Source organism: Galeopterus variegatus, unplaced genomic scaffold (genome assembly GCF_000696425.1).
Source record: "Galeopterus variegatus unplaced genomic scaffold, G_variegatus-3.0.2 Scaffold4468, whole genome shotgun sequence".
Lineage (NCBI taxonomy): Eukaryota > Metazoa > Chordata > Mammalia > Dermoptera > Cynocephalidae > Galeopterus > Galeopterus variegatus.
In genome coordinates this window covers 131,308-157,072 of record NW_007730579.1, presented here as the reverse complement: position 1 = coordinate 157,072, position 25,765 = coordinate 131,308, and the positions used below count along the sequence as shown (strand labels likewise).

General features: G+C 42.7%; 5 protein-coding genes and 1 long non-coding RNA gene across 6 annotated transcripts; 3 read left to right on the top strand and 3 right to left on the bottom strand.

Moving 5' to 3' along the window:
- Nucleotides 1-351: 351 nt before the first annotated feature.
- LOC103603151 (histone H2A type 1) lies at nt 352-744 on the bottom strand. Its single transcript, XM_008587627.1, has one exon. The coding sequence runs from the start codon at nt 742-744 to the stop codon at nt 352-354; it is 393 nt and encodes a 130-aa protein (XP_008585849.1).
- Nucleotides 745-8,300: 7,556 nt separating this feature from the next.
- Nucleotides 8,301-8,681, bottom strand: LOC103603152 (histone H2B type 1-B). The gene has a single exon (XM_008587628.1). It carries the CDS (start codon nt 8,679-8,681, stop codon nt 8,301-8,303), a length of 381 nt encoding a protein of 126 aa, XP_008585850.1.
- Nucleotides 8,682-9,042: 361 nt separating this feature from the next.
- On the top strand, nt 9,043-9,440 carry LOC103603154 (histone H2A type 1-D-like). Its single transcript, XM_008587630.1, has one exon. The coding sequence runs from the start codon at nt 9,047-9,049 to the stop codon at nt 9,437-9,439; it is 393 nt and encodes a 130-aa protein (XP_008585852.1). The 5' UTR covers nt 9,043-9,046; the 3' UTR covers nt 9,440.
- A 962-nt stretch (nt 9,441-10,402) lies between these two features.
- LOC103603158 (histone H3.1-like) lies at nt 10,403-10,750 on the top strand. Its single transcript, XM_008587634.1, has one exon. The coding sequence runs from the start codon at nt 10,403-10,405 to the stop codon at nt 10,748-10,750; it is 348 nt and encodes a 115-aa protein (XP_008585856.1).
- Nucleotides 10,751-15,849: 5,099 nt separating this feature from the next.
- LOC103603146 (histone H1.2) lies at nt 15,850-17,879 on the bottom strand. Its single transcript, XM_008587623.1, has 2 exons — nt 16,595-17,879; nt 15,850-16,508 (listed from the first exon to the last, which is right to left on the bottom strand). Exon 1 carries the CDS (start codon nt 17,877-17,879, stop codon nt 17,238-17,240), a length of 642 nt encoding a protein of 213 aa, XP_008585845.1. The 3' UTR covers nt 15,850-16,508; nt 16,595-17,237.
- A 154-nt stretch (nt 17,880-18,033) lies between these two features.
- LOC103603145 lies at nt 18,034-22,596 on the top strand. The gene is made up of 2 exons (XR_551584.1): nt 18,034-18,203; nt 22,032-22,596. It is a non-coding gene; the product is annotated as an uncharacterized LOC103603145 (long non-coding RNA).
- The last annotated feature ends 3,169 nt before the right edge of the window (nt 22,597-25,765 follow it).

Below are 25,765 nucleotides of genomic sequence, written 5' to 3'. Positions count from 1 at the left end.
TGTTCCCGAGCATTTTCATGATAAAATACTGATTAAGGCCCTGTGCGTCTCCTATTACACTTTTCTTTAAATATAAAACTGTTGTTTCTGCTAAAACTTCTCAAGTAACCGCTGGGAGAGAGATGGCTTTCCTTCTCCAAACCCAAAGTTCCCGCAAAGACTTATGGGGCTAGATTTCTGTAGGGCAATTTATTACGAGATACCATCCCGACTTACCCCAAAATCTGTACGGAAAGCAGAATCCCAAGCATAACAGCTCATTTACTGGAAATTGTGGGTGGCTCTGAAAAGAGCCTTTGTTAGGTTGGTTTTCCCTGCTCAAGAAAAGAGAAAGACACGCGCAAATACAGTTCACTTTCCCTTGGCCTTGTGGTGACTCTCGGTCTTCTTGGGCAGCAGCACGGCCTGGATGTTGGGCAGGACGCCGCCCTGAGCGATGGTGACTTTACCCAGCAGCTTGTTGAGCTCCTCGTCGTTGCGGATGGCCAGCTGCAGGTGGCGCGGGATGATGCGCGTCTTCTTGTTGTCGCGGGCCGCGTTGCCCGCCAGCTCCAGGATCTCGGCGGTCAGATACTCCAGCACCGCCGCCAGGTACACCGGCGCGCCGGCTCCCACCCGCTCGGCGTAGTTGCCCTTGCGGAGCAGGCGGTGCACACGGCCCACGGGGAACTGTAGCCCGGCCCGGGAAGAGCGAGTCTTAGCCTTGGCACGAGCCTTGCCACCCTGTTTTCCCCGACCCGACATAACCACTTGACCAAGAACGAAAACGTCCACGAGCAAAAGTAGACAAAATACGTTAGGAAGACCAAAAGAAGTATTTATCCTGGCTAGAGGTAGGCTGTGTGGTATTCTCCCATTGGCTGATGAGAACTACCCAATGGGAAATCAGAATTTGCATCCTTCATTTGCATATAACCCTTCCATCTAGAGTAAGGCATAATTTTGATCCAATCACCAATCTAGTTTGATATGTCTTTATTGAATACTAATAATAATTGAATCACTTGGTTTTTTCTAAATACCATTCTTAAAGATGGAGCAGAGTGCTTGTCCTTACTGTTTTGACTTGGCCACTGGACCTTTTCTGGTATTGTGACTAATGGTTTTGGAAAAGAATGGGCTGAGATCAATTTCCAAAATGCTGTAGCTAATATTTAAAAGGTACTTCTGTGCCAGGTGTTGTTTTAACTTTTGAACCTCGCAATGGAAAATAGGGAGAAGGGGAGCAAATGATTCTTTATCATAGCCCAACTGTTCTTAAGCTAAATGAACAATGAAAACCGAGGGCGAGGAGTAGATGATCACCTCCTGAACTAGATTATTGTCTTCCATTTCACTTGTACTTTTTTTGTTTGTTTGTTTCTTCATTTCTATCATATGTAAAGGTTTTGGGATCACCTCGAAGGTATGCAGAGTGACTACTGTCTTCATTTTAGAGACTGGAAAAGTGATAGGGCCAGAAAAGTGATTTACCTTGCCCAACGTAACACTAAGTTAAGGAGACCAAAGGACTCCCAGCTCTTGGCTGGAAATCTTTCTCATCATTCACCAGTTCCATTCCCAATCCTTCTATCCTTGCTCTTTTCTCACTTGGCTACAACACACAGGATTCTAGTTATTTTGGAAAACTCTGCATCCTCCATTGTACCCTTTCTGCTTACAGAGCTGATAACTAACTGTTGGGGAGGCAAGACCTTCCTTCTACCCTTTGAGGGTTTGATCACCGAGTCTATAAAATAAACTAACAGAAGGCAAATTAACAGGAGAAAAAGTTTACAAATTTATTACCTACATGGCAGCATCAAAGACAAGAAAAGTGAATATCCCTAAACCTAGTGAGATCTAGAAGCTTATACACCCTCTTCATAGGGGAAAGAGGAGGGGAGGTGTAGGCAATTTACAGGAGAGTAAGTGATTTGGGGGAAAGATGAATTGGCCCTAAGAAAAATGGCTAATAACCTGTGACAAAATCTGAGCATGGTGTTAACCTCCAGGCTCCTCTCCTGTGATAAGACTTAATCTTCTCTGGTTGATAAGATTCCAGGGAAGGGGATTTATGACAGTTGAGTTCCTTTTGGAAGATCCGTCTTTAGGCAGATAAAGGAAATTCAGAGAAAACTCCTCCCTGCATTTGTTATTCCCCAAGTACCCTCAGTTTGAAGTAATCAGTATACCAAAATGGCATATTTTGGGGTGGCATTTCTCGAACTCTTCCATAACATTGACACACATAAGTATGAGTCGTCTCAGGACTCTTTTAGGAAATAAGGGAATAAACAGAATAAGCACAGAAATACTCAAAATGAGACTGTGTATTATAAAACACTATGTTAATGTTATTACAGTCATTGCCTGATCTTAAGCTTTCAGGTTGAGGAACATAAAATCAAGAGAGATTGCCTTGGACGTGTCAGCTGCTCGTCTCCGCAGCCAGAAACATTGCTGTCTGCATGGGAAGGGAGGATCGCGGCAGAAGGACAGACGGACAGGTTCCTCCTGCACTACAGTTCCTTGTTTAGGGAAACTGAGGCCTCTGGCTTGGCAGAAAGCCCCGGGGTGAGGGGAATGGGTGGTTGTGGCTGGCGATTTAAAGTTCCAACTTTCTCTGAAGCTCCTTCCTTCTTGCTCTTGTCCCCGCCCCCCAAGCAAGCATGCCCCCTCAGCGTTCCAAGAGTGCACCCTGTGAACCCCTCCCTTGGGGCGACTCCTGAGGAAGCACCACTCCTTGAAGAGCCCGTAGTCCATAGGGGTGGCCATATTTGGGCAATTACCAGTCCTTTGGGCTTGGTGATCTGGGAAGCCGATTTGGGGTCTGGATCTCACTGGAGAATGGGTGCTGGGCTTGGATCTTTCCCTAGGGGGCACTCTTACCCCTTTCTCTTTCCTCTTCTACCATTGCTGCAAACAGTTCAACAAAATAGAAAAGAAAAAAAAGATTGCCAAGACAAGTCTTGCTGTTTTCTCTTTTATGATCCATAGGATCGGAGCAGATGGCTCCCAGGTGGAGGTGGAAAATTATTAAAGTGATTTCTGAGGGCTCAAACTCAAAAATCTACTTACACCTGAACAAGATGGTAGAAAGAAAAAGAGCCTGGGTGTGAGAATATCTGCTCCTAAACCAGCCTTGTCAGAGAACCATGGTTTGATCCAAGGAACAGGAAAGTAAAGGTGCTCATTTTTTTTGTTTTGTCTTTTTAAAAATTATTATTAATTTATTTTTTGGCCTTCTCTCAAATTTTCTGATTCCTTTTTATCTTAACAATGTTCAACCTCCCTGTACTCCCTTTTATGATTAACTTCACCATCAACAACAGCATTAATCATTAATAACCACTGTCTCATAGCCTTTGAAAAGTTGCAAGACCCATGACGGAGATGTAAAAAGCTATCTCAGATACCACCACCAAAAATGTTTATGGCCTCTTTGAGAAGTGAGGACTTGCATATATGAAAATTAAATGGCGGTGCATATTCTGCATCCAAAATCAAGCTTTTGAGCAATAAATTGTATAAGAGTGCATGGAGGAGAAGATTAATCACCATAAATTAGAAGGATTAAGAGAGTTTAGAAGAGAGATGTGCATCCACTATTTATTCAATAGGTATTTACTGGACACTTGTTAAGTGCCAGAGAGTGTTCTAGGTGCCTGGAACATAGCAGTGAACAAATCAGACAACATCTTTTGTCCTTGGACTGCTAATTTTCTTGTTTGGGAAGGCGCACAGTAAGGTAAATACATAGTAGAAGGGTAGAGTGTATTTTTTGGTGATGAGTACTATGGAGAAAATTAAAGTAATGACAGGTGATAGGTGAGACATAGAGAGATGGGAAGGGAAAGTATCATCGGGAGAGTATCATTTTAGTTCAGACCTGAAGGAGGTGAACAAGTCAGCCAAGTAGGAAAAAATAAATCCTTCAATAAAATTCCAGATATATTCAAAGCCAGGGGAATGTCAGGAACCAAGGATCAGAAGGTACGGCTATTCTAGGCCAGCCCGTGGCTCACTCGGTAGAGTGAGGTGCTGATAACACCAAGGCCACGGGTTCGGATCCTATATAGGGATGGCCAGTTCGCTCACTGGCTGAGCGTGGTGCTGACAACACCAAGCCAAGGGTTGAGATCCCCTTACCAGTCATCTTTTAAAAAAAAAAAAAAAAAGAAGGTACGGCTATTCTAATGTTCTTAACAAATTGTAGGCCATTTTGATGAAGCAGAGAACATGTGCAAGGCTAGGTAAAACAGAAGCCAAGATTAAGGGCTTGTTGAAAAACCCAGGCGAGAAGCAGAAGTGTATATAGTAACATCAGGAGTCTGTACTCTGTGGAGTCATGGAGGAGAACAAATCTTCCACTCATCCAAGTCACCGAGTCAAGCAAATCAACAAGAACTTGGCATCTGCTATTAGTAAAATAACTTGAAATCCTGTCAGCAAGTGCCTCAAAGTCAGTAAATAAATGACTGGAACAAACCTGAAGAAAAACTAGCCAGACAGAGGTGATTGCCATATGGAGGGGGAGGGGGGGATTTTCCCTCTACCCATCTTAGGTTCTTGGCTAGGACCCTGTAATAAAAGATAGATTAAAAAAAGAAAAGCATACCAACTTATTTAATGTAAGTTTTAGGTGACATGGGAGCCTTGATAAGGAAATGAATTCCCAAAGAAGCCATTAAAGTCGAACACTTATGCTCTGAATTAGATAGAGTAGCAAGCTGTGAAATCATAACTAGACAAAGGAAAAAGACCTTGAGTCTTTAGGGGCAGCAAATTGTGGGAAGGCAAATGTAGGGAAACTAATGGTAGATAAATGCTAATTAATAAAGTTTATTACAGAGATTCCTCTGATGCCTTCTCCAGGCTGGTAAGAGTCTAAAGTCTTCCTGGTGACTAACTTTTTGTTCTTCCTGGTAGAGAGGGGAGGACAGTCACCTTTGTAAATTTATGTCCTGCATGTAGGCAAATAGGAGGAGAGTAGAGAACTTTTCTTGTAGTTGCTGCTTCTCAATTTCCTTCAACTCAAAATAATCCTCATGCCAAACTGTCATATTTTGGGGTGGCATATTTGTCTATTCTTCACACCCTTAAGTTGTAAGATGTAAATAAGTGCATTAAATGTATACAGTCGAAATACACCACTTAAGGGCCGGCCTGTGGCTCACTCAGAAGAGTGTGGTGCTGATAACACCAAGGCCATGGGTTCGGATCCCATATAGGGATGGCCGGTTCACTCACTGGCTGAGCATGGTGCTGACAACACCAAGCCAAGGGTTAAGATCCCCTTACCGGTCATCTTTTAAAAAAAATAAATACACCACTTAAAAAATAGAAATTGGCCAAGTGGATAAAAATGCATGCCTCACCTGTATGCTGTCTACAAGAAGCTCACTTCAAATATAACTATAACTGTAGGTTAAAAACAAAGGATAGAAAAATATACACCATGCATGCATCAACCAAAAAAACACAAGAATGTCCATATTACTGTCAGATAGACTACGGAGCAAAGAAAACTACCAGGAACAGAGAAGAATATTATGTAATGATAAAATGGTCAATTCAACAAGAAAACCGAGCAATCCTAAATGTGTTTGCACAAAATAACAGAACTGCAAAATATGCTGATAGGAGAAATAGACAAATCCACAATTATAGGTAGAGTTCAAAACACCCCTCTCTCAGGTTATTTTTCTCTCACTTGCTTCATAACCCAGAGACTGCAGCTCTGGAGAAAATGTAGGAGTTTATTAGGAAAAGGGGTGTATAACCCTGCTAATTTCTCTCAAGTTGATGAGCCTGCCCACTGGCCCTGCTGGGTCCAAAGTTGGAGCCTCATCAGAATCAGTAAAGGAGATTTATGAACATTTCTGGCTTCTCACCACTCCCCCCCAAGTTCAGGTAGGTATCAGATTTATTTATTCATTTATTTTAAATTCCCCATTCACTTACTAAAGATCAGCCAAGTATCAGTATGTATAGCAAAAGGGCCCAGTTTTGAATTTTGAGGCTTGGGTTTTGGTTTTGTCTTGTCAAATGAAAGTATAGGGTTAGGTAAGAAATCAAGGAGTCTTGATTTCTTATTTGAAAGAAATAAGAAAGAAAGCAAAAAAAAAAAAAAAAAAAAAAAAAAAAAAAAAAAAAAAAAAAAAAAAAGAAAAAGAAAAACAAGAAAAGAAAGAAAAAACGGGAAGGAGGCAAAAATGTTATGAAAGACAAGATGGGGAGAAAATAATTCCTACTTCACAAGCTCATTCTGAAAATGCTAAGAAATAATATTGCTACCAGGTATCACTCCTCCAAGGGGAAGATCCTAAAGGTCAGTTCTTAAACTGCAGCCTGAGTTCATTAATAATTTGGGGGAAGGGGGTTGTTTTATAACCTAAAAACAAAAATTGTTTATTTTTAAGATGAGCATCTCTTTCACAATGATATTTTGCATATACTCAGATAGGAAAGGCTTCTCAGTCCACTGACATCTTATGTCGGATCCAGGAGAAGATGCGTTTTTAAATCTTTTCCAAGGGGTCCTGCCTTAGAAACTGTAAATTTTATTTCTTCATCCAAGGACAATGATGACTGTCACTGTTTGGTCTCAGAAAGCGATACCCCAAAGTAAGGGGCTCAGAAGCACCCTCAAAAGGAAAGTTTTCCTCTGACCTGGGCCACTGTCTCACAGCCTCATTCTCCCCTAAGGCAAGCCACAGAAACTAGAATCCCTCTTCCCTAAGGCAGTTCATAGATACACTCTGATCTGCCCCCCTGCCTCTGACTCAGACCTGGCCATAAAGTTCTCTGACTTACCTTGCCTGATTGTAGGTCATTTAAGACCCCCAATTCCAGGAAGGGTCCTGCCCATACCATGGAGAAATAAATGCGGCACTGAAAGTCCAAGAAGAGTCTAAACAGACAGGCCTTCTCCACTCAGTCTACTGTAGCATTAAGTCATACCTTTCTTGTCCAATCACATTTGTACACGGCTATGCGGGCTTCATAGAACCTGAGCATAAACATGGGCAATTTCCCCTATGTATTTGGGTCTTCATTCTGAAGGCTCTGTGTCTCGTGAAACTATGATATAATAAAATGTGTTGTGCCTGTTCTTCATATTAACTTGCTTATCAGGTGATTTTCTTAAAGAACCTTCATGGCGTTGAAGGGATGTCTTCCCTGGGCCCCAACTTCACCTGCATAGGCGCTTACAGGCCAAGGAAAAAATTTTTTCTTTCCCTTTTTAATACGCAGTCTGCTGTCTCTTCTCACTGCTTTTCTTCCCCCTCCGCAACCCCGGACTCAGATGTATTCTTAATGACTTCTTTTACTCAGCCAGTGCCCTTCCTGTCTTTTTCTAGCGATTATTTTTGGAGTCCCCGATTTTTAGAAAAAGGTCTACAGAGGAAAAGCGGTATGTCTTTCTCTCCAACTAGCTGGGAGGCGGCGCGTGATGAAGAATGGCGCGAAATTCAAACTCTTTGTCCCTCCCAGAGCTCCAACGAACATCCAAGCCCCATTCTAGCCATAAACAGGAAAAGTGACCCAGGAAACGGGAGTGTGGACTTCTGGGACCCAAGAACAATTTAAACGGCTTTAGATTAGTTGCTGTCATCGTTAAACGACCTAACATGAACTTAGAAGTATTTAGTTTCAGTATGCAAAGAACTGGAGGTATCCCCATAGAGCCGCCGAAGGGAACCAGAGATTTCGCTTACGGTTTCCCCAACGCTCAAGGCTAGAATTTACAGGATGAGATCAGACTCCAGAAATAAACTTCCCCTACACGCCCTCCTGCCGCCAACACCACCCCTAAGCCCCCGAAGTTACTTACCCTGAAATCCCTCAACCGCTTCATTCACTACGTAGCACGGAGATTCTAATCTCCATCTCAAACGTGATGGGTCAGGGAGGTGAGTAACCAGCGGACCAAGTATCCAGCCAAACCCCGATTTAGGATTTTTCGACTTTACGATGGAGACGATAATATTGACTTCTGACGGGGCGTGTTTTTCGGAACGCAATCATGTCGGAAGTGGAGAACCACCGAGATTGAATAAGCACCAGAACGCTTATGCTGGGGAATCGAGAACCTACATTAAAGACAGATGTAAAATAGTTCTTTTCAATTGCTTCTGCTTAAAGCCAAGCAACCGTCCAAGTCAAGCCTTCGCTCTAACACTGCCCATTGAATTGATTGCTTTACGATTCAAAGATAGTACTAGCACGAGACCATAAGAAATGGTGGTTATAGCTCTTTTCCGACAAAGTGAGTGGCTCTGAAAAGAGCCTTTGGTTTTATATAGAAAGACTGTTCACTTGGAGCTGGTGTACTTGGTGACGGCCTTGGTGCCCTCGGACACGGCGTGCTTGGCCAGCTCCCCGGGCAGCAGCAGGCGCACGGCCGTCTGGATCTCCCTGGACGTGATGGTCGAGCGCTTGTTGTAATGCGCCAGCCGCGAAGCTTCCCCTGCGATGCGCTCGAAGATGTCGTTCACGAAGGAGTTCATGATGCCCATGGCCTTGGACGAGATGCCTGTGTCGGGGTGGACTTGCTTCAGCACCTTGTACACGTAGATCGAATAGCTCTCCTTGCGGCTGCGCTTGCGCTTCTTGCCGTCTTTCTTCTGTGCTTTAGTGATAGCCTTCTTTGAGCCCTTCTTAGGTGCAGGAGCAGACTTCGAAGGTTCGGGCATAATTCCCAAGAAAAAGCGATACCGAAGCTAGTAAAAAAAGCGATACCGAAACTAGTAACACTGCAAACACCACCACCTAATAAAGACGACAGTCCTGAGCTCATTTATTTATACTCCTGTAATTCTAATGAGGGTCCAAGAATTGTCACTTTGGATTGGGTAAAGGAATTACACAATCTCTAAGGCGGGGTGTTTATGCAAATAAAGGATTCATGTTCTCTTTTTCTATTGGACAGATAGCAAAGCATATTTTGACCAATAGGAAGGCTCACTGTCACAGCCCTACACTCTCTATAAAAAGATTCTTTCCGTTTGTTGTGCTTTTCCTTTGAATTATACCGGGGTTTTTTTTAGCTTTTGTCGCCATGTCTGGACGTGGAAAGCAAGGAGGCAAAACTCGAGCTAAGGCTAAGACCCGCTCTTCCCGGGCCGGGCTACAGTTCCCCGTGGGCCGTGTGCACCGCCTGCTCCGCAAGGGCAACTACTCCGAGCGGGTCGGAGCCGGCGCGCCGGTGTACCTGGCGGCGGTGCTGGAGTATCTGACCGCCGAGATCCTGGAGCTGGCGGGCAACGCGGCCCGCGACAACAAGAAGACGCGCATCATCCCGCGCCACCTGCAGCTGGCCATCCGCAACGACGAGGAGCTCAACAAGCTGCTGGGTAAAGTCACCATCGCGCAGGGCGGCGTCCTGCCCAACATCCAGGCCGTGCTGCTGCCCAAGAAGACCGAGAGTCACCATAAGGCCAAGGGAAAGTGAAGCCCACGGCGAACCAGAAAACGTAATTCTCACTTATTCTCAAGTATCTGAAGGCTCTTCTCAGAGCCACCCATATGTTCACAAAAGAGCTGATAACCCAGTTATACTGTGGGTGTATTTTTTAACCTCATCACTAATGTGTTGGCAGTGATTTTAAAACAGTTCCCAGGAAAGTAGCCTGTTCACAAGAAGTACTCCGTTTTAGAGCGTACCGCGTGAAGCTTATCGAAACGAAAAATTACATTTTGGAAACGGGTAGCGGGAATGTCACTTGGACTAAAAAAAAAAAAGCAAAAGGCAAGGAAACTAACCGTTGGCCAATAGTTAAGCAGCGCGAGCTTTTGAAATTCTGAATTTAAGCAGAATATACTTTCCAACATAAATCTGAACATTCGTGGTAGAGTGGGAGTCTGGCAGCATTAGTAACGCGAGCGTGTTAAAGATTATAAAAATTTCAGGTCACACTTAGACTTTCTGAGTTTAGTTTACAAGTTTACATTTTCCTTTTTTTTTTTTTTAAAGATGACTCGTAATAACTTCGTATAGCATACATTATACGAAGTTATACGATTTTTTTTTTTTGAAAGCAAAGGACACTTTAGTGAGAGAGAATACAATCCAAAGATGGAGCGGGCTCGAGCGATAGTGTGGCTCCGGAGCCTACAGTTTACGTTCCAACATGACCCTTACATGGGTCGTTATGTACACTGTACCAGGTGACAGGATAACCTAGGACATAGAAACCTTACTACGAAAACCTCAAACTAAAAAAAGAATGGGAGGTGGGGCAGTTCATCCAATCACATTCTCTACTAATAAACCAATCCAGATCATTCTTTAGCCAATGATTTTGTCGCGCGGGACTTTTGAAAAATTACAAAGCCAATCATATTGCTTCCAACTGTATTTAAAGGCAACTTTAGCAGAGGTTACTGCAGACCTTTGGCTCTAGTGTCAGTCGAAATGGCTCGCACCAAGCAGACGGCTCGCAAGTCCACCGGCGGCAAGGCGCCCCGCAAGCAGCTCGCCACCAAGGCAGCCCGCAAGAGCGCGCCGGCCACCGGCGGCGTCAAGAAGCCCCACCGCTACCGGCCCGGCACCGTGGCCCTGCGCGAGATCCGCCGCTACCAGAAGTCCACCGAGCTGCTGATCCGCAAGCTGCCGTTCCAGCGCCTGGTGCGCGAGATCGCGCAGGACTTCAAGACCGACCTGCGCTTCCAGAGCTCGGCGGTGATGGCGCTGCAGGAGGCCTGCGAGGCCTACCTGGTGGGGCTGTTTGAGGACACCAACCTGTGCTCTGCATTTTGGTAGGAATCCAGGTGAGTTTCTGGATTCCAGAAAGCAGTATTCCGTGAAGCCATTCTTAATTCAGATTGGCTAGCAACAACTGAACTATATATGAGGACATCTGCAAATCACAATATATATCTCATTAACCCCACACTAAATATATCTTAAACTGAATTTTCTCTTACCCATATCTTGAATATTCTCATCAGCATTCCAATATAAGACAAGGGGAATTGTAATTGAAGAGAAGATTAAGTAGAAATAAAAGTCTTATCCAGCTGTGATTAGGATATCTTAGCATTGCAAATTAAAATAAAGATATGAGAGGGGCCAGCCCGCAGCTCACTCGGGAGAGTGTGGTGCTAATAACACCAAGGCCACGGGTTCGGATCACTATATGAGGATGGCCAGTTAGCTCACTTGGGAGAGCGTGGTGCTGACAACACCAAGTCAAGGGTGAAGATCCCCTTACTGGTCATCTTTAAAAAAAAAAAAATTTAAATTACATCCGTGGCTCTTTAATTTCTGAGGAACAGCTCTAGTCTTGTAGAGGGGATAATTACACTGACTCACGAATAAAAACTAATTAGCTACCTCCTTAATGTCACCAAGCCTCATTTCATCTCTAAAATGGGAGTAATAATGGCACGTGCTTCAAAGTGCTGTGACAAGATGTGTTTAAAAATAAATGTAGAGGCCGGCCCATGGCTCACTCGGTAGAGTGCGGTGCTGATAACACCAAGGCCATGGGTTCGGATCCTATAAAGGGATGGCCGGTTTGCTCACTGGCTGAGCATGGTGCTGACAACACCAAGCCAAGGGTTGAGATCCCCTTACCCGTCATCTTTTAAAAAATAATAATAATAAATAAATAATAAAAATAAATGTAGAAGGATCGGCCCATGGCTCACTTGGGAGAGTGTGGTGCTGATAACACCAAGGCCACAGGTTCGGATCCTATATAGGAATGGCCAGTTTGCTCACTTGGGAGAGTGTGGTGCTAACACACACCAAGTCAAGGGTGAAGATCCCCTTACTGGTCATCTTTTTAAAAAGATAAAAATAAATAAATAAATAAATAAATAAAATGTAGAGTAATCAGTAACAGTGCTTGGCATGTTGTAAATATGTGCTCAAGAAATGCTAGCTCTCAAGGCTGTCGTAGCCATTGTGCCCTAAATCCCTGTTCCCTTCTCAAATCCTCTAATGATGTAATCCTGTCTTGTACCAGTCCTGTTTATCTCTGGCATGGATGGATTTCAACCACAAAGGCATCTCTATATTTCCCTCAGGCTTACATAGCCAAAATACCTGGAGCTTTGCCTAAGGAGAATAACAGGATATTTAATTTTTCAGCTATGTATGACAGCTCTGTGTGTGAAAGTTTAGAATAATAAATTACGAGTATCCTTTAATTTCTGTTACTCAACACTTCTATCATGCATGAACAATATTATGAACATTTTTGACTAATCAGTAGCTTTGGGAATTATTTCAATACATTATTGTTGTTTGTCAATACTATTCTACAAAACTAAATAAAAACTTGAAAATGATAATATTAATAATGTTAAATTAAACACAGGTTTTGAAAGGGCTCAGAATGTCACCCCAAGATATTCTTCTTTGGCATAAGGATTATTTTGAGCTGAAGGCAATTGAGAATCAACAGATGCAGGAAGAGTTCTCTGTCTTCCTTTTACCCAATTAAACATAGGGCATAAATATCCCCTTGAGAAGGTGGCATAAATTTTTCTTGTGAGGGTATCCCCCTCTCCTATACCAGAAAAAGGAGAGTTACTCTTATCCATGGAGATGAAGTCTGCACTGAAATGAATCTGCAAACAAACTTCATTAAAATAATGCTTATTATAAGACAAAAAGAAAAAGAAAATAACCCTTATCTTCCATTAGTTTTGCTGATATATTTCCGAGTCACATTTCCAAAACTCATTGTGCTAGAAAAGCCGAAATCCTGTTTCCTTTTTAGAATGGCTTAGAAGCCCCTGAGTCTAAATGCTTCATTGAGTTTCACTTCTTTTGAAGTGAACTCTGTGCATGTAAAATACTAATTAAAATTGTATACTATTTTCTCCTGTTAATCTGTCTTTTTCAGTTAAATTTGCAGTTCCCCAGGCAGAGAACCTGAGAGGGTAGAGAAAGTTTTTCCTCCCTGACAGTCTCATCAACTAAAATTGAGACAAGGATCTTTTTTCTTAAGGTGGCCAATTTTTAGATTCAAATGAATGGCTCATTAGAGCTAAGCCAGTCAACCATGTGAACAATTGTGAAGGAATGGAACAAAACTAAAAAACATGGACAAAACTGAGAAAACATATTGTTGAAGACTGTATATAAAGGCCAGGTAAAAGTGGAGATTTTTATAATTTTTAACTCTGTAAATGCATGGAATGGTTTCACTTCAAAGTAAAGGACATCCTTCATCTACGGAAATACGTTTTCAGCTGATATTTAATGTTAGGACCCCAAATTGAGACCCCAAAGGGCATTGAGGTAACATTAGAAAATCAACTCTCCGTGCTTGTGTTCTTTCTCTGCCTAATTCTTACAGCTGATGTGCAAATCAAGTAAATGAGTGGACTTTAAAGTATTTGAAGGAGAAAGGAACATAGAAGTGCATGGTGCCATTATTTTAAGCACTAATTAAGATTATATTTGAAGTTTCCTAATTAGGATATCCTGGTGGCTGCAACTTGACTTAAGCTGAGCTCAGTGAGGTGGCCCAAGTTTTGATGGCCTAAAGAACCAGAAAGAAACTTAGGAAATGTCAGGAACCCAGTCAGACAGTTTACCTCTATACATCTCTCATCTCTTTTTCTCTGCACTTATGCTCTATTTAACTCTTCTTGTCAACAACATCTCTTGATTTCTCCAATATGGTGTCTAAGAAGGCAACATCCAGTCTCTGACATCAAGTCACTTCAGCTTCTATAATTTGATTCGTTTTTGAACAGAAATTTTTTGATTTGCTCGAATTGGCACAAGGACCTCTAGACCAATCTACCATTGTTTAAAGTCAGACACCCTTTTTCCTCAAAATTTTAGTACTCAGAAAACTGTATATTAGGGGCCAGCCCGTGGCTCACTCAGGAGAGTGTGGTGCTGATTACACCAAGGCTACAGGTTCAGATCCCTATATAGGGATGGCCCATTAGCTCACTTGGGAGAGCGTGGTGCTGACAACACTAAGTCAAGGGTTAAGATCCCCTTACTGGTCATCTTTTTTTAACAAAAAGAAAAGAAAACAGTGTATATTAGGAAACACTGGCATTCAAGCTTTGAATCAAAGATGAGGTCAGAGAAGACCAGGATAAGAGCAGAAAACACTAGAGCTGCACTGTATCATCTTCACAAACCACGTATGGTTAACTGAGCACGTGAAATGGGCTACTATGAACTGAGATGTGCTGTAAGTGTAAAATACAAATGAGATTGCAACGACATAGTATGAGAAACAAAAAAGAATGTAGAATAGCTCATAAATTTTTTACATTGATTTTATGTTGAATGACAATATTTTGGATATATTGCTTTAAATAGAACACATTACTAAAACTGATTTCACTGTTTCTTTTTTCCTTATTATTTGGCTTCTAGAAGGTTTAAAATTATGTATGTGGCTTGTATTTGTGCTCACTTTGTATGTCTATTGACATCACTGTTCTACAGATTGTTAATTCACTCACGCATAAATGCCTTCAATAACTGAGTAGCTAGGGCCGGCCCGTGGCTCACTCGGTAGAGTGCGGTGCTAATAACACCAAGGCCACGGGTTCGGATCCTATATAGGGATGGCCGGTTTGCTCACTGGCTGAGCGTGGTGCTGACAACACCAAGCCAAGGGTTGAGATCCCCTTACCGGTCATCTTTATAAAAAAAAAAATATTCAATACTAAACCAAATAATTAAGCAACGATAAAGCTGGTGTAGAAGGGCAGAGGAGTCTCAAAATAAGGAACCCTCAAGCTTAGACTGAACCTATATACCAAAAAACTGGAGTAGTAGGAACACTGGCTCATTTGTACTTCACAGAGCCTTATGATATCTAAATACTAATTAAATATCACAAACACTTTGAGTATCTTATGTGTATGACGTTTTATTGTGTTACAGATACAAAGATCTATAAAACAGGGTATCTACTATCAAATAGTTTATAATTCAGTGTAGCAGGTAAAATAACCCCAAAAACAACAATATGAAGTTTGTGTTTAATGCTAATTTAGTGACATAAACAAAGGTCTATGGGTGTTCATTAGATGTTCTAGTATGATAAAGAAATAATCGTATAAAGTAGAGGGCATTTGAGAATTGTGAGATTTTGCTAGAGGGAGACAGATAAAAAGGAAGAAACGATACACAAAACCATAAACTAGAAAGACGCAGGGCTTATTTAAGAAATAACTTAGGAAATCTAAAATCTCATAGGTTACTATTTCCAGCAGCAACAGAGAAGATAAAATATCTGGGAATAAAGGTAATAAGAAATGTTAATATATATCTGCAAAGAAAATGCAAAAACTCTCTGGGCAATTAACAAAATACTTAAAGAAATAGAAAAACAGATTTCTTGAATAAGAAAAGTCAGCATCTCCACAAATTAATTTGAGTTTAATCTAATCCCAATAAAACTATTAGTAGTGTGTTAAGGGTTTTTTATGCATGTTGAGGCTGGAGGAGTAGGAAGGGGAGCATCTTGAAGTACAAACGAAAAAACAAAATACACAGAAAATAGAGTAAACAGGAAAATTCTGAAAAAGAAGAGTAATGAGGCAATTAGCCCTACCAGTTATTAATGTCATAACATCTCAGTTCATTAATCATTCAGTTACTATTTGACCTGCTATGTGTCAGGTGTTCTTCTCAGTATTGAAGATCGTGCTGTCAACAATACTTAAAAAACTATAATCCTACACCTTACTAATGGCCAGAAACACCAAAGGAACAAAATAGAAACCTGAGGTTTACTTCACCTGTCCATGTAACTTAGCCTGTGATAAAGGCCGAATCCAAAGTGGGGAGGAGGAATCAGAAATGAGAGTTCACTAATGGTCTCGGAAAAGAAAATGAGCCCATATAATAAACTTCACACCAAAATACAGAGGGCTTAATCATTTAATGTTAACGTAAAGCTAACAGCACAAAATTACCGGAAGAAGCCACGGGAAAAATTTTCCTTCCTCCCGCCTTCCCTTCCCTTCCCTTCGCTTCCTTCCTGTGGATGAATCCCGCCGTCACTACGATTAATGGGATAATTAACTTACGCTAGATTCATCGTTGTGGAAATGACAGAATCAGTGAGCTGCTCTCCAGAAGCCTGTCTCTCCAACTTGGGCCTCGCTAAAATCTGTCCACCAGAATAAAAACCAGGACGCTGGACGTTCTGTATCTAGGAGAAACGCCTTGGATGTGTCAGAATGCAGAGAGCACTCGTAAGTGAAAACTAAAGGCCTTTATTAGAAACATGCTCCTCGTCCATACACACACTTCCGACAGTTAACCAATACTTTGTTCTCCGCGTGGACTGCACAAAAATGCATTAAAAGCAACTTGGATTTTGGGGTGTTAAAGCCTATCTGAAGTGAGGAAAGGAAACCCTCACGCCAGGACAAAATGGCTGACTCAAAGTTGTTTTTGATGTGCTCAAAGCCATCACGCGTTTGCGGAAAGCTGCATAAAAGGAACAGAAGATGCCTAGTCCAGCATTGTCCCGAGTGGAAGGGTCGTTGCCGCTGCTGTAGTTGCTTTTTGTATATTCCTTTATTGTGGGGAACCAACAGCAGACGGATGCAGGACAAAGGGCCTGCACCCACTCTCCTCCCCGGGGTTGCTTTTTGTATATTCCTTTATTCCTTTGTTGTGGGGAACCAACAGCAGACGGATGCAGGACAAAGGGCCTGCACCCACTCTCCTCCCCGGGCTGGATGTTACCAACACTCCTAGGAGAAACCAACTTGACTACCGATCACATGGGAAGTGTCCGAAATACCAAACACATTTACCAAGCGAAAAGGAAAAACTTCCAAACCCAATTGAAGCAAAACGTGTAATAAACGCCGGGCACCACCCAGTTAAATACAGAATGAAAATCATGGGCTGGAGAAGTGCGCCAACCCCAGAGCAGGGCGGGACTTTTGAATTACTTTTTGGTCCAATCTGCGTATTCCTTAGGACTAAGAAACTGGCTTATCTGCGGCTGTTTTTGTAGCCCACGGGGTGGGGCTGGAGGTTTATCCCGAGTACAGCCCGCGGAAAACGCCTCAGAGCAGCTGGCCAGGCGGGACAGGCTAGCTATCGGAAGGAGTCGTAGCGTTACTAACCTCACTATGGCCACCCTTTCCAGCCCAACTTGGAAGTGCCAGCCTCCGCAATTGTGCTCCAGAGTAGGGGTGAAAAGCGCAAGGCAGATAGAAAAAAACAAATATCCAGCTCTCTTTTTGATGTCAGTGGTGGCTCTGAAAAGAGCCTTTGGGGTTTTAGAAGAAGCTCACTTCTTCTTGGGTGCCGCCTTCTTGGGCTTGACAACCTTGGGCTTGGTGGCCTTGGGTTTCACGGCCTTAGCTGGACTCTTGGCTGCCTTCTTGGGCTTGGCAACCTTAGCCTTCTTTGGACTCTTGGCCACTTTTTTGGTCACAGCAGCCGCAGCCGGCTTCTTCGCCTTCTTCGGGGTCTTCTTGGCGCTCTTCTTGGGGGTGGCCGCGCCCGTCGCCTTCTTCGGCTTCTTGGCTGCGCCGGCGGGCTTCTTGGGCTTGGCGGCGCCCGCTTTCTTGACTTTGGGCTTGGCTTCCCCGGAAGCTGTTTTCTTGTTGAGCTTGAAGGAACCCGAGGCGCCGGTGCCCTTGGTCTGCACCAGGGTGCCCTTGCTCACTAGGCTTTTGAGGCCCAACTTGATGCGGCTGTTGTTTTTCTCCACATCGTAGCCGGCGGCCGCCAGCGCCTTCTTGAGCGCGGCCAGGGACACCCCACTGCGCTCCTTGGAGGCAGCCACAGCCTTGGTGATCAGCTCGGACACCGGAGGCCCCGATGCCTTACGGCGCACACCGGCAGGCTTTTTGGCCGCCTTCTTCTTCACAGGAACTTTCTCCGCCGGGGGAGCGGCGGCAGGAGCGGCAGGAGCAGTCTCGGACATCTTGAGGATGAACAACCCGGACACAGAAGGCAAAGCGCCGATGAAGCGGCGCGGGCAGGGCCGCCGTATATATAGAGCGCAGGCGCGCGCTGATTGGTGCTCCGGTCTCCCGCCTGGCTGGCAGGCTCTGAGCTGCCGCGCTGCATCCAAGTTGTGTTTGTTCCACCTCACAAAAGGGGGAAAATATTAAAATGCCCTCCATCAAATCACTCGGGTTTGGTCAGGAAGGGATCCTAGAAGGCTTAGGCTTCGTGCTCTCCATTTATTTTTTCCGCAACTACGAAGACAACGCGTCCAGGCGTCCCCAACTCCCCCAACTCCCAAGTAAGTCCAGGGCTGTCAGAGACCACTTTCTGTTTTTCTTCTAAATTACCTATTCGCTCCTTTGCCCCTGAAAGTTCTTTTTCCCAGGGATGGTTGGGCACATGCTCCCCTTATTTTGGGGACAAAAACGAAATGGTTTACACCTAAATTTTCACGATAATTCTTCTTCTTCGCAAGGGAAGTAACACAGGTCCTCTGTGAATTCTGCAGACAGAGCCGCAGGAACTGTGGACTGGGGCAAGGATACCAGGGCCAGTCCAAAGCGGTTAGGGAGGGATGGAAGGGGGTTCGTAAGCCTTGGGGGGGTCCTGGGTGGTGGGAGATTAGAGACAAATCTTTGCTTCGAAGAAATTAAGACTGTCTTATCAAATCCCTCTTTTCATAGATGGGGGCGGGGCGCCCTTTTCACTTCTCCAAAGGCGAGAAATTGGGCTGTTTTTAAAAAGCTCTGAGATTCCCCTCTGAGTTGTTCAAGGCAGGGGGTCTGGCCCTCAAGAATAAGGATAAAAAGGGAAGAAGGGAGATCCCTTAAGCCTGCAAAGAACCCCCAATAGACTAAGCAGTTGGGGACATTAAGATGATCTGTTTTCAAAGAAAACAAGCGTTGATTTATTTTTATACGTTGCAATGAAGAGATTAATTTCAGCCCGTAAAAATTCTAGATTATTTCCAGCAACAACACTTCATACATGTCATAATATAGAAGGACATTAACTGGGAACTCAGACATATAGATGAAAATAAAGCAACTACTGAAAAGCTCCTCTTAACTTGTAAGATAAATGATAGATTGGAAATAGAAAAAATTAGAGCACAAAATTTTAAACAAAGATAAGGACAAGTACTAGAATATATAAACCATCTGTTGTTGATGAGCTTAATATTACCTCTTCTTATCCCCTCTAAAACTAGCCATCTGTATTCTATTCTAAAGTTTGCTTTGCTACTTCATATTTCACCATTTGGCTCCAAGTAATTGCAATTTTTTCCTTGAGAGAAAAGGCAAGGTAAACTTTCTGCTCACATATTTAATGTAATTATATATTTATATTTGGGAACAAAGTATTATAACTCACAGGAAATTCCTGTTTAAATATATGTTTACATGAAAAATATGTTAAAGATGTCAGCCTTGGGTTGTGGTAAATTCCTATGGGGCTATACAAATTGAGTTCAGTGATGAATGAAAAATGAGGCATCATCTTTTCTTGCCTTTTTTTTTTTTTTGAGGCATCTTCTTTTAGACTGAGGATAACCCCATAGTTTCATTGAATAGCATTTGTTCAGTATTCGGAAAGAGTGGCTGGCAGGTTAGTTCAGTAGGTTAGGACATGGTGTTATAACACCAAGGTCAAGGATTTGGTTCCCCATCCTGGCCAGCCATGCTCAAAAAAAAAAAAAAAAGGGAAACAGTGTCTCCTACTGCTTATGTCCTCTGAGAATTAACAGCCTAATGAGATTAGTGATGGATGAATAAACAGCCATAGAAAACCGCTTTAGACTGGCCATCCCCCAGTGTGACTTCGGGAATAGTAATTGTGAGAAACTATTGAAAGTGTACAGACAACTAAATTACCTTCATCATGCTAATAAATTTTAGTAAAATAAATAAAATAAGAACATGTCACTCTGTTCTATGTGCCATGAGTCCCTGCCTCATCTGAAACTTAGCTGAGTTTTTATCTCCACCAGGCAAACAGCTGTGTGGAGTCTTGAATACCAGGTTGCTGGACTTCCCTTCACTATAAATTGGCATCCTGGTGTATCGATCATTGGCATGTAAATTTGATTACTGTGATGCAGTTCTCTAATATTGATCATTCTGGTTGAATCAATTAAATCACATCTCTGTACATTCAAATCTAAAGTCCAGACCTCAAGCCATTAGGACATCCAGCCACCCAGAATCTTGCCCCCAACCTACCAGCTGCATGGTAGAGGGCAGAAGGCAGAGGAACAAGTAACCCTTCTCCAAATCCCTCTAACTTGTGCTGAAAAAAGCTATGCAATACTGAAAAACAAGGCAAAAACATTTCATGTCTTTCTAAGCTGTATTAGAGTATTGTCTAAAAAGTCCACTTATGGGTCATCTGATGTTCTAAGGTAGCACTAGACAGTAAAATAGAATGTCAGTCACATACATAATTTTTGATTTTTTAGTAGTTATATCAAAAAAATAAAAATAAGCAGGTGATATTAATTTTGATGATATATTTTATTTAACTCAATATATCCAAAATATTATCACTTCAACATATAACCAATATTTTTAAAAATGACATCGTTTACATTATTTAAATGGTAAATCTTCAAAATCTGGTGTGTATTTTACACTTGCAGAACATTTCTATTCAGATTAGCCACATGCAGCTAGTAGCTACCATATTGGACAGCACAGCTTTAGGTGAAGGTACCTTTGACTTTTTTTTTTTAAAATAAAAATATGACCGGTAAGGGGATCTTAACCCTTTACTTGGTGGTGTCAGCACCACACTCTACCAAGTGAGCGAACCGGCCATCCCTATATAGGGATCCGAACCCATGGCCTTGGTGTTATCAGCACCGCACTCTCCCAAGTGAGCCACAGGCCAGCCCTAACTCTGAATTTTGATTAGGCCTAGAATATGTAAAATTAGATGTTCACTTGTAGAGGCTAATAAATTAATAAGAATTTTATCTAGGGCCGGCCCGTGGCTCACTCGGTAGAGTGCGGTGCTGATAACACCAAGGCCGCGGGTTCGGATCCTATATAGGGGTGGCCGGTTTGCTCACTGCCTGAGCGTGGTGCTGACAACACCAAGCCAAGGGTTAAGATCCCCTTACTGGTCATCTTTAAAAAAAAAAAAAAGAAAAAAAGAATTTTATCTAACAGAGATACAAATGAATTATTTCCAGTAGAACAGATAACCGTAAAAGTTATGACTGCATTACCTGATAGTACGTTAACCAATTTTGTACCTGATTTTTCAGTCTTCTTCCAGCATTCTTTCTTTTCCTGACTAAATATGTATTTTGTTCTCATGTATTCTCCTTTGACCTAACTTTATCATGCTGCTTGCTCCCTTAATGATGAGTTAAATCATTCTTTGACCTATGCATAATCTTGCTGCATACAGTACTTGTATGGGAGTCACGTTTTAAACTTTTTGAAAATTATACTTCGATACTTGGTTAGCTTGTTCTGAGGCTTTGAATCAGAATGTTTACAAGCCATTCTGAAAATTGAAAGACACAAAACTTTTGGCCATCAGCTTTAAAGCGACCTGAATTCTGGAAGGTCTTCAGGAGTCTCAGATTTTGAAATAAGATTGAATGAGCCTGTGAGGAACAAAAAAGCCTATTAAAGTGAGCTCCAAAGGAAAGTTCGGATTAAAGATGTGGTCTTCCCACTCAATATTGATGCCCTCAAGATAAACATCAGTAAGCTGAAGACATAGTTAAAATATTGCAATATTGCAATACATTGTGTATTCTTGTATTTACACACATCGTGAATATAATAGGTTGGCTAATTTTATTTCATGTCACATTCTTCAGGCTCTGGAAACCCTGGTGGACAAAGTTAAATATTCAGAGCAGAATGTAAAGTTTAAAAGGCTGTAATGGAGCGTGAGAGACATACTCAGACAGCAAGACACACTCAAAAGAGAATGTTGCGACAGGTGTAATGCATAGGAGCTGACAGCTGATTTTTCTTTCACTTCCTCTTTCTACCATGCCAGTGTGGGGTCTGTCAGCTTTTGGAGGTAGCTAATTTAACATTAATAAACCCTGTTATAGGCCTTAACTTTGAGTGACTAATATCTGTTCTTTTCCTGACTCACCAAGGGGAGAAGCTACTTATAGCAGCCACCCCACTGGCAGTGCCTGCCTCAAAGAACGTGAAGTGTTAGTGCTGCGGCCTGCTATGAAACCCACAATGTATGGCAGCGTGAGAAGAAATACGCAGGAAGGAACTTCAGGAGATTTCCAGCCTAAATAATCCAGAGAAACTTTCTGTTCTTTTTTCAGTCTTTGCAGACAAATGGCCAGCTATTAGGATATTAAGCCTGAGCAGAAATATTTTCCCCACCAGCCTGGGAGCACCTCAAGGGCTGAGACCAAAATTGTTCCCTGACACATCCTCAGAATGCATCAGGAAAACTGACAGAACATAGCAGTAAAGCACATAGTTAGAACTTAATAAATGTATATGAAGTATTATAAAAGGTACAATACATTGCAAAACATATTTACCTAATATTTTGGAATTGCCATTAGAACTTTTTGTTAAATTAATAAAAATTGTTTAAAAATATTGTACATGCACTTTTGTGTAGAAACGAGTGGCACAATTGTACAACTGTTGGTTTAAAAGTGTCAATCATACTAATAAAGATAACAGTTAACTGAACCCTTCCTGTGCACCAAGTGTTATATGCACTGCGTTCCTGCTACTAATATCAGAGGAGTTAACTACCATTACAATCATTACCACCTCACCAATATGGAAATGGGAACTGAGAATTTAGACTTCTCCAAGATAGCGCTGAAGACTGATTTTAGTTCATGTACCCTAAACACACACACACACACACACACACACACACACACACACACACACACATGATTATTATATGCCAATAAGGATAAAGCTATTTAAGGAGTTTATGACTTTACAGTGTATCTAAAATCAACCCGACGCCTTGATTAGAACCACATGGCCTTAAACACACAGACCCCAAACAAAACTCCGAAAAGCAGATCGCACTAAAGTGCAGGTTGTATAAAAGTCCAACAGAAAAGGCACCCCCACCAATTGTTTTTTCACCTGTGAAATGCAAAACATACACTAATTAAATTTAAAACATTCAATTACTAAATAGTATTTGTAAACAGTTCTAAGTCGAAAATTGAACATAAAGATTCTTTTATCCTTTAAATTTTCCAAGATTAGTAAAATTACTTAAGGAAAACAATTGAGAAATAGATTTGCTTTGGTTTTAATACTTCCCTGTCCCAAGGCATTTACAATGTAGGATGTTATTTGTGAAATTAGACACTAGATGGCGCTCCAAAATAAAACTGCCAGTGGCGAGACTGCTGCGGATCAGGACGCTGTGCTGTATCATCAATCATTAACTTGGTATTGACACTGTATTTATTACTCAGCAGATCTTAAAACTTGTTCACATACAGAGTCTTTTGATGGACAGAAGCGATTATTACCCACAATTGATGATGACAACATTGAGAAGAGTTGGCAATATTGTGAGACTGAAGTAACAGCCCAGAAAAGTTAAGTACAGAGACTGGCTCCCAGTATATTTGGAGTCAATACTTACTAAAGAGAGATAAATTGTCAAATGAACAAGTGTTGGGAAAATGGAATAATATGGTCAGGCTCCCCTCGCCTCGGAGCCGGTTCAGGGTAGTTCGATAAACATTGTTTGTGTGGGTGGAGTAGGTGCACCTGCACAACAGCGCATCTTTGGCTGGTGTTTTACTGCCTCTGGCTCCTGCCCTGCGCAGCCATGTTTTTCCAGACCCACAGCTTCCAAGGACCGTGTGGCAGGTTGCCTAGCTTATAGACCTGTATGAAAGGGTCTGGTGACCCAGCCTGTGAATGGGCTTGAGGGGTCTGGGAGCTCCAGACTCAACTCTAGCTCAACCATCGGCCCAGTCAGTGCAGGATTACCAACAGGTAAAAGAGCCATGACAACTAGCGTGGTCGCCTAGCTTTACAGTTGGTTTCAAGAACAGGACTAAGAGCTAGACAATTGGCACTGTGAGGATTCCAGGCCTTAGCCATAGCTTAGTGGTAGCCAGACAAATTGGTGTGGTTGGCAGGACTCTAAGCAGGTACAGAAGCCGAAAGCCCTTGGAAGTAGTAGGAAATGTAGGCATCCTTGAGCATGTGGTGCCCGGTGGCTACTTTTCTGCTGACCAGAGCCTGGCTGCTGTTAACTATGCTGCAAACTGATCGAGATTTGTGGCAGAAAGCAGAGTTGTTGGAAGCATGGATAAATGTCCTAGACGACAATGTGCAGTGACTGGCCACTCCTGCCCCTCACACCAGGGAAGATGACCAACCCAAAGGTGAGTTGGGGGAAACCATGCATCTCCAGGCACGACCTCTTGTGTATGAGAAATTGAGGCACAAGCAGCCTATGGGATTGGATGGACAACCGGTGGGCGATCCACAGATGATCCAGTTCACCACCTATGACCCCTATACCCAGGTTGAACTGGTTGACTTGGGGAGACAGTTTAGGCAGAAACATGGGGAGACGCTGGCTGCTTGGCTGTTGTGGTTATGGGACCTAGAAGTGGATAGTGTAATGTGCTCTAGTGAGGAGGTGGAGAAGTTGGCCTCCATCACCATACACCCATCCTTGAGACAGCAGCTGTAGAATAGCCGCAGGTGTGCACCCGGATGAGGTAATCACTCCTTGATGGACTGGGTGAGTGCAGCTGCCGGAACTTTGTGGGTAAATTCTGGAGAACTGCCCAAGATTGTTAGTAAATGGCAAAAGTATGAAGAGCTGGTCCAAATCATTCAAGAGCTGGGGATGCAGCAGTCCATGTTTAATGTGAACATTAGTGGCCCAGACGATGAAAACTTTACAGGCAGCATGAGAGACATAGTGCTGCAAAATGCCCTGTCAACATCCTTTGGGTCACTGATGGCCATACTGGACCTATATATTGGTCGTCCTATACATGAGGTAACAACCATGATAGTGGCTTGGGTGAAGTAGAGGATAGCAGACAAGCAAAAGGGGTCTGGAAGGTGGCTAAGACCAAACCCCCAAGAAGTACTTGTGATTTTATCCCAAAGGGACCAAGCAAGACTAGCCATAAGCATATGTGGCTTGACTTGCTTGCAGCAGGGCTTGATAAAAGAAAATTGACCAGCAACTAAATGCAGTTCTGTTTGCCTTGTGGCATGAATTATGCCCTGAACAGTGTTTCACCAAACGTCGGGAAGCAGGTGGCAAGGTACGCTCAGTGGATTTAAAGGACTTTAGATGGTTGCTCCCGAGGAGGTGGATGATTAGAGGCATTCTGTTTAAGGAGCAGGCCAAAGTACACATCTTTGGGGGGCAGGTGAGGACTGGAAGCCTCATGTTGAATTGGCAATATATTGGTCGAGGATGAATGTGCAGCATGTTTTGGCACTGGTGGATACAGGTGCAGAATGTAGCCTGATATATGGCAATCCAGATAAGTTTCCAGGGGCCACAGTTTGTATAGATGGCTATGGAGGACATACTACTGAGGTCAAAGCTGTGTCATTGCCATTGAGCATAGGAAGATTACCTCCTCATGTATATACTGTATGTATATCTCCTGTAGCTGACTACATCTTGGGTATGGATGTACTTTATGGTTTGCACCTGCTAACAACAATTGGAGAGTTTTGGCTGTGAATACAGACAGCAAAGCCGGTGTTAAAAGGATATGCTAAACATGACCCACAGGTGTTACCCAAGCCAAGACGTGTAGTTAATGTAAAGCAGTGTCACCTACCAGGGGGACATGCACAGATAAGTGCTACTGTATTGGAATTAGAGAAAGTT

Bases quoted from the DNA above. Each gene is read 5' to 3' on its own strand.
- LOC103603151 (XM_008587627.1), bottom strand. From the start codon at position 744: ATGTCGGGTCGGGGAAAACAGGGTGGCAAGGCTCGTGCCAAGGCTAAG.
- LOC103603152 (XM_008587628.1), bottom strand. From the start codon at position 8,681: ATGCCCGAACCTTCGAAGTCTGCTCCTGCACCTAAGAAGGGCTCAAAG.
- LOC103603154 (XM_008587630.1), top strand. From the start codon at position 9,047: ATGTCTGGACGTGGAAAGCAAGGAGGCAAAACTCGAGCTAAGGCTAAG.
- LOC103603158 (XM_008587634.1), top strand. From the start codon at position 10,403: ATGGCTCGCACCAAGCAGACGGCTCGCAAGTCCACCGGCGGCAAGGCG.
- LOC103603146 (XM_008587623.1), bottom strand. From the start codon at position 17,879: ATGTCCGAGACTGCTCCTGCCGCTCCTGCCGCCGCTCCCCCGGCGGAG.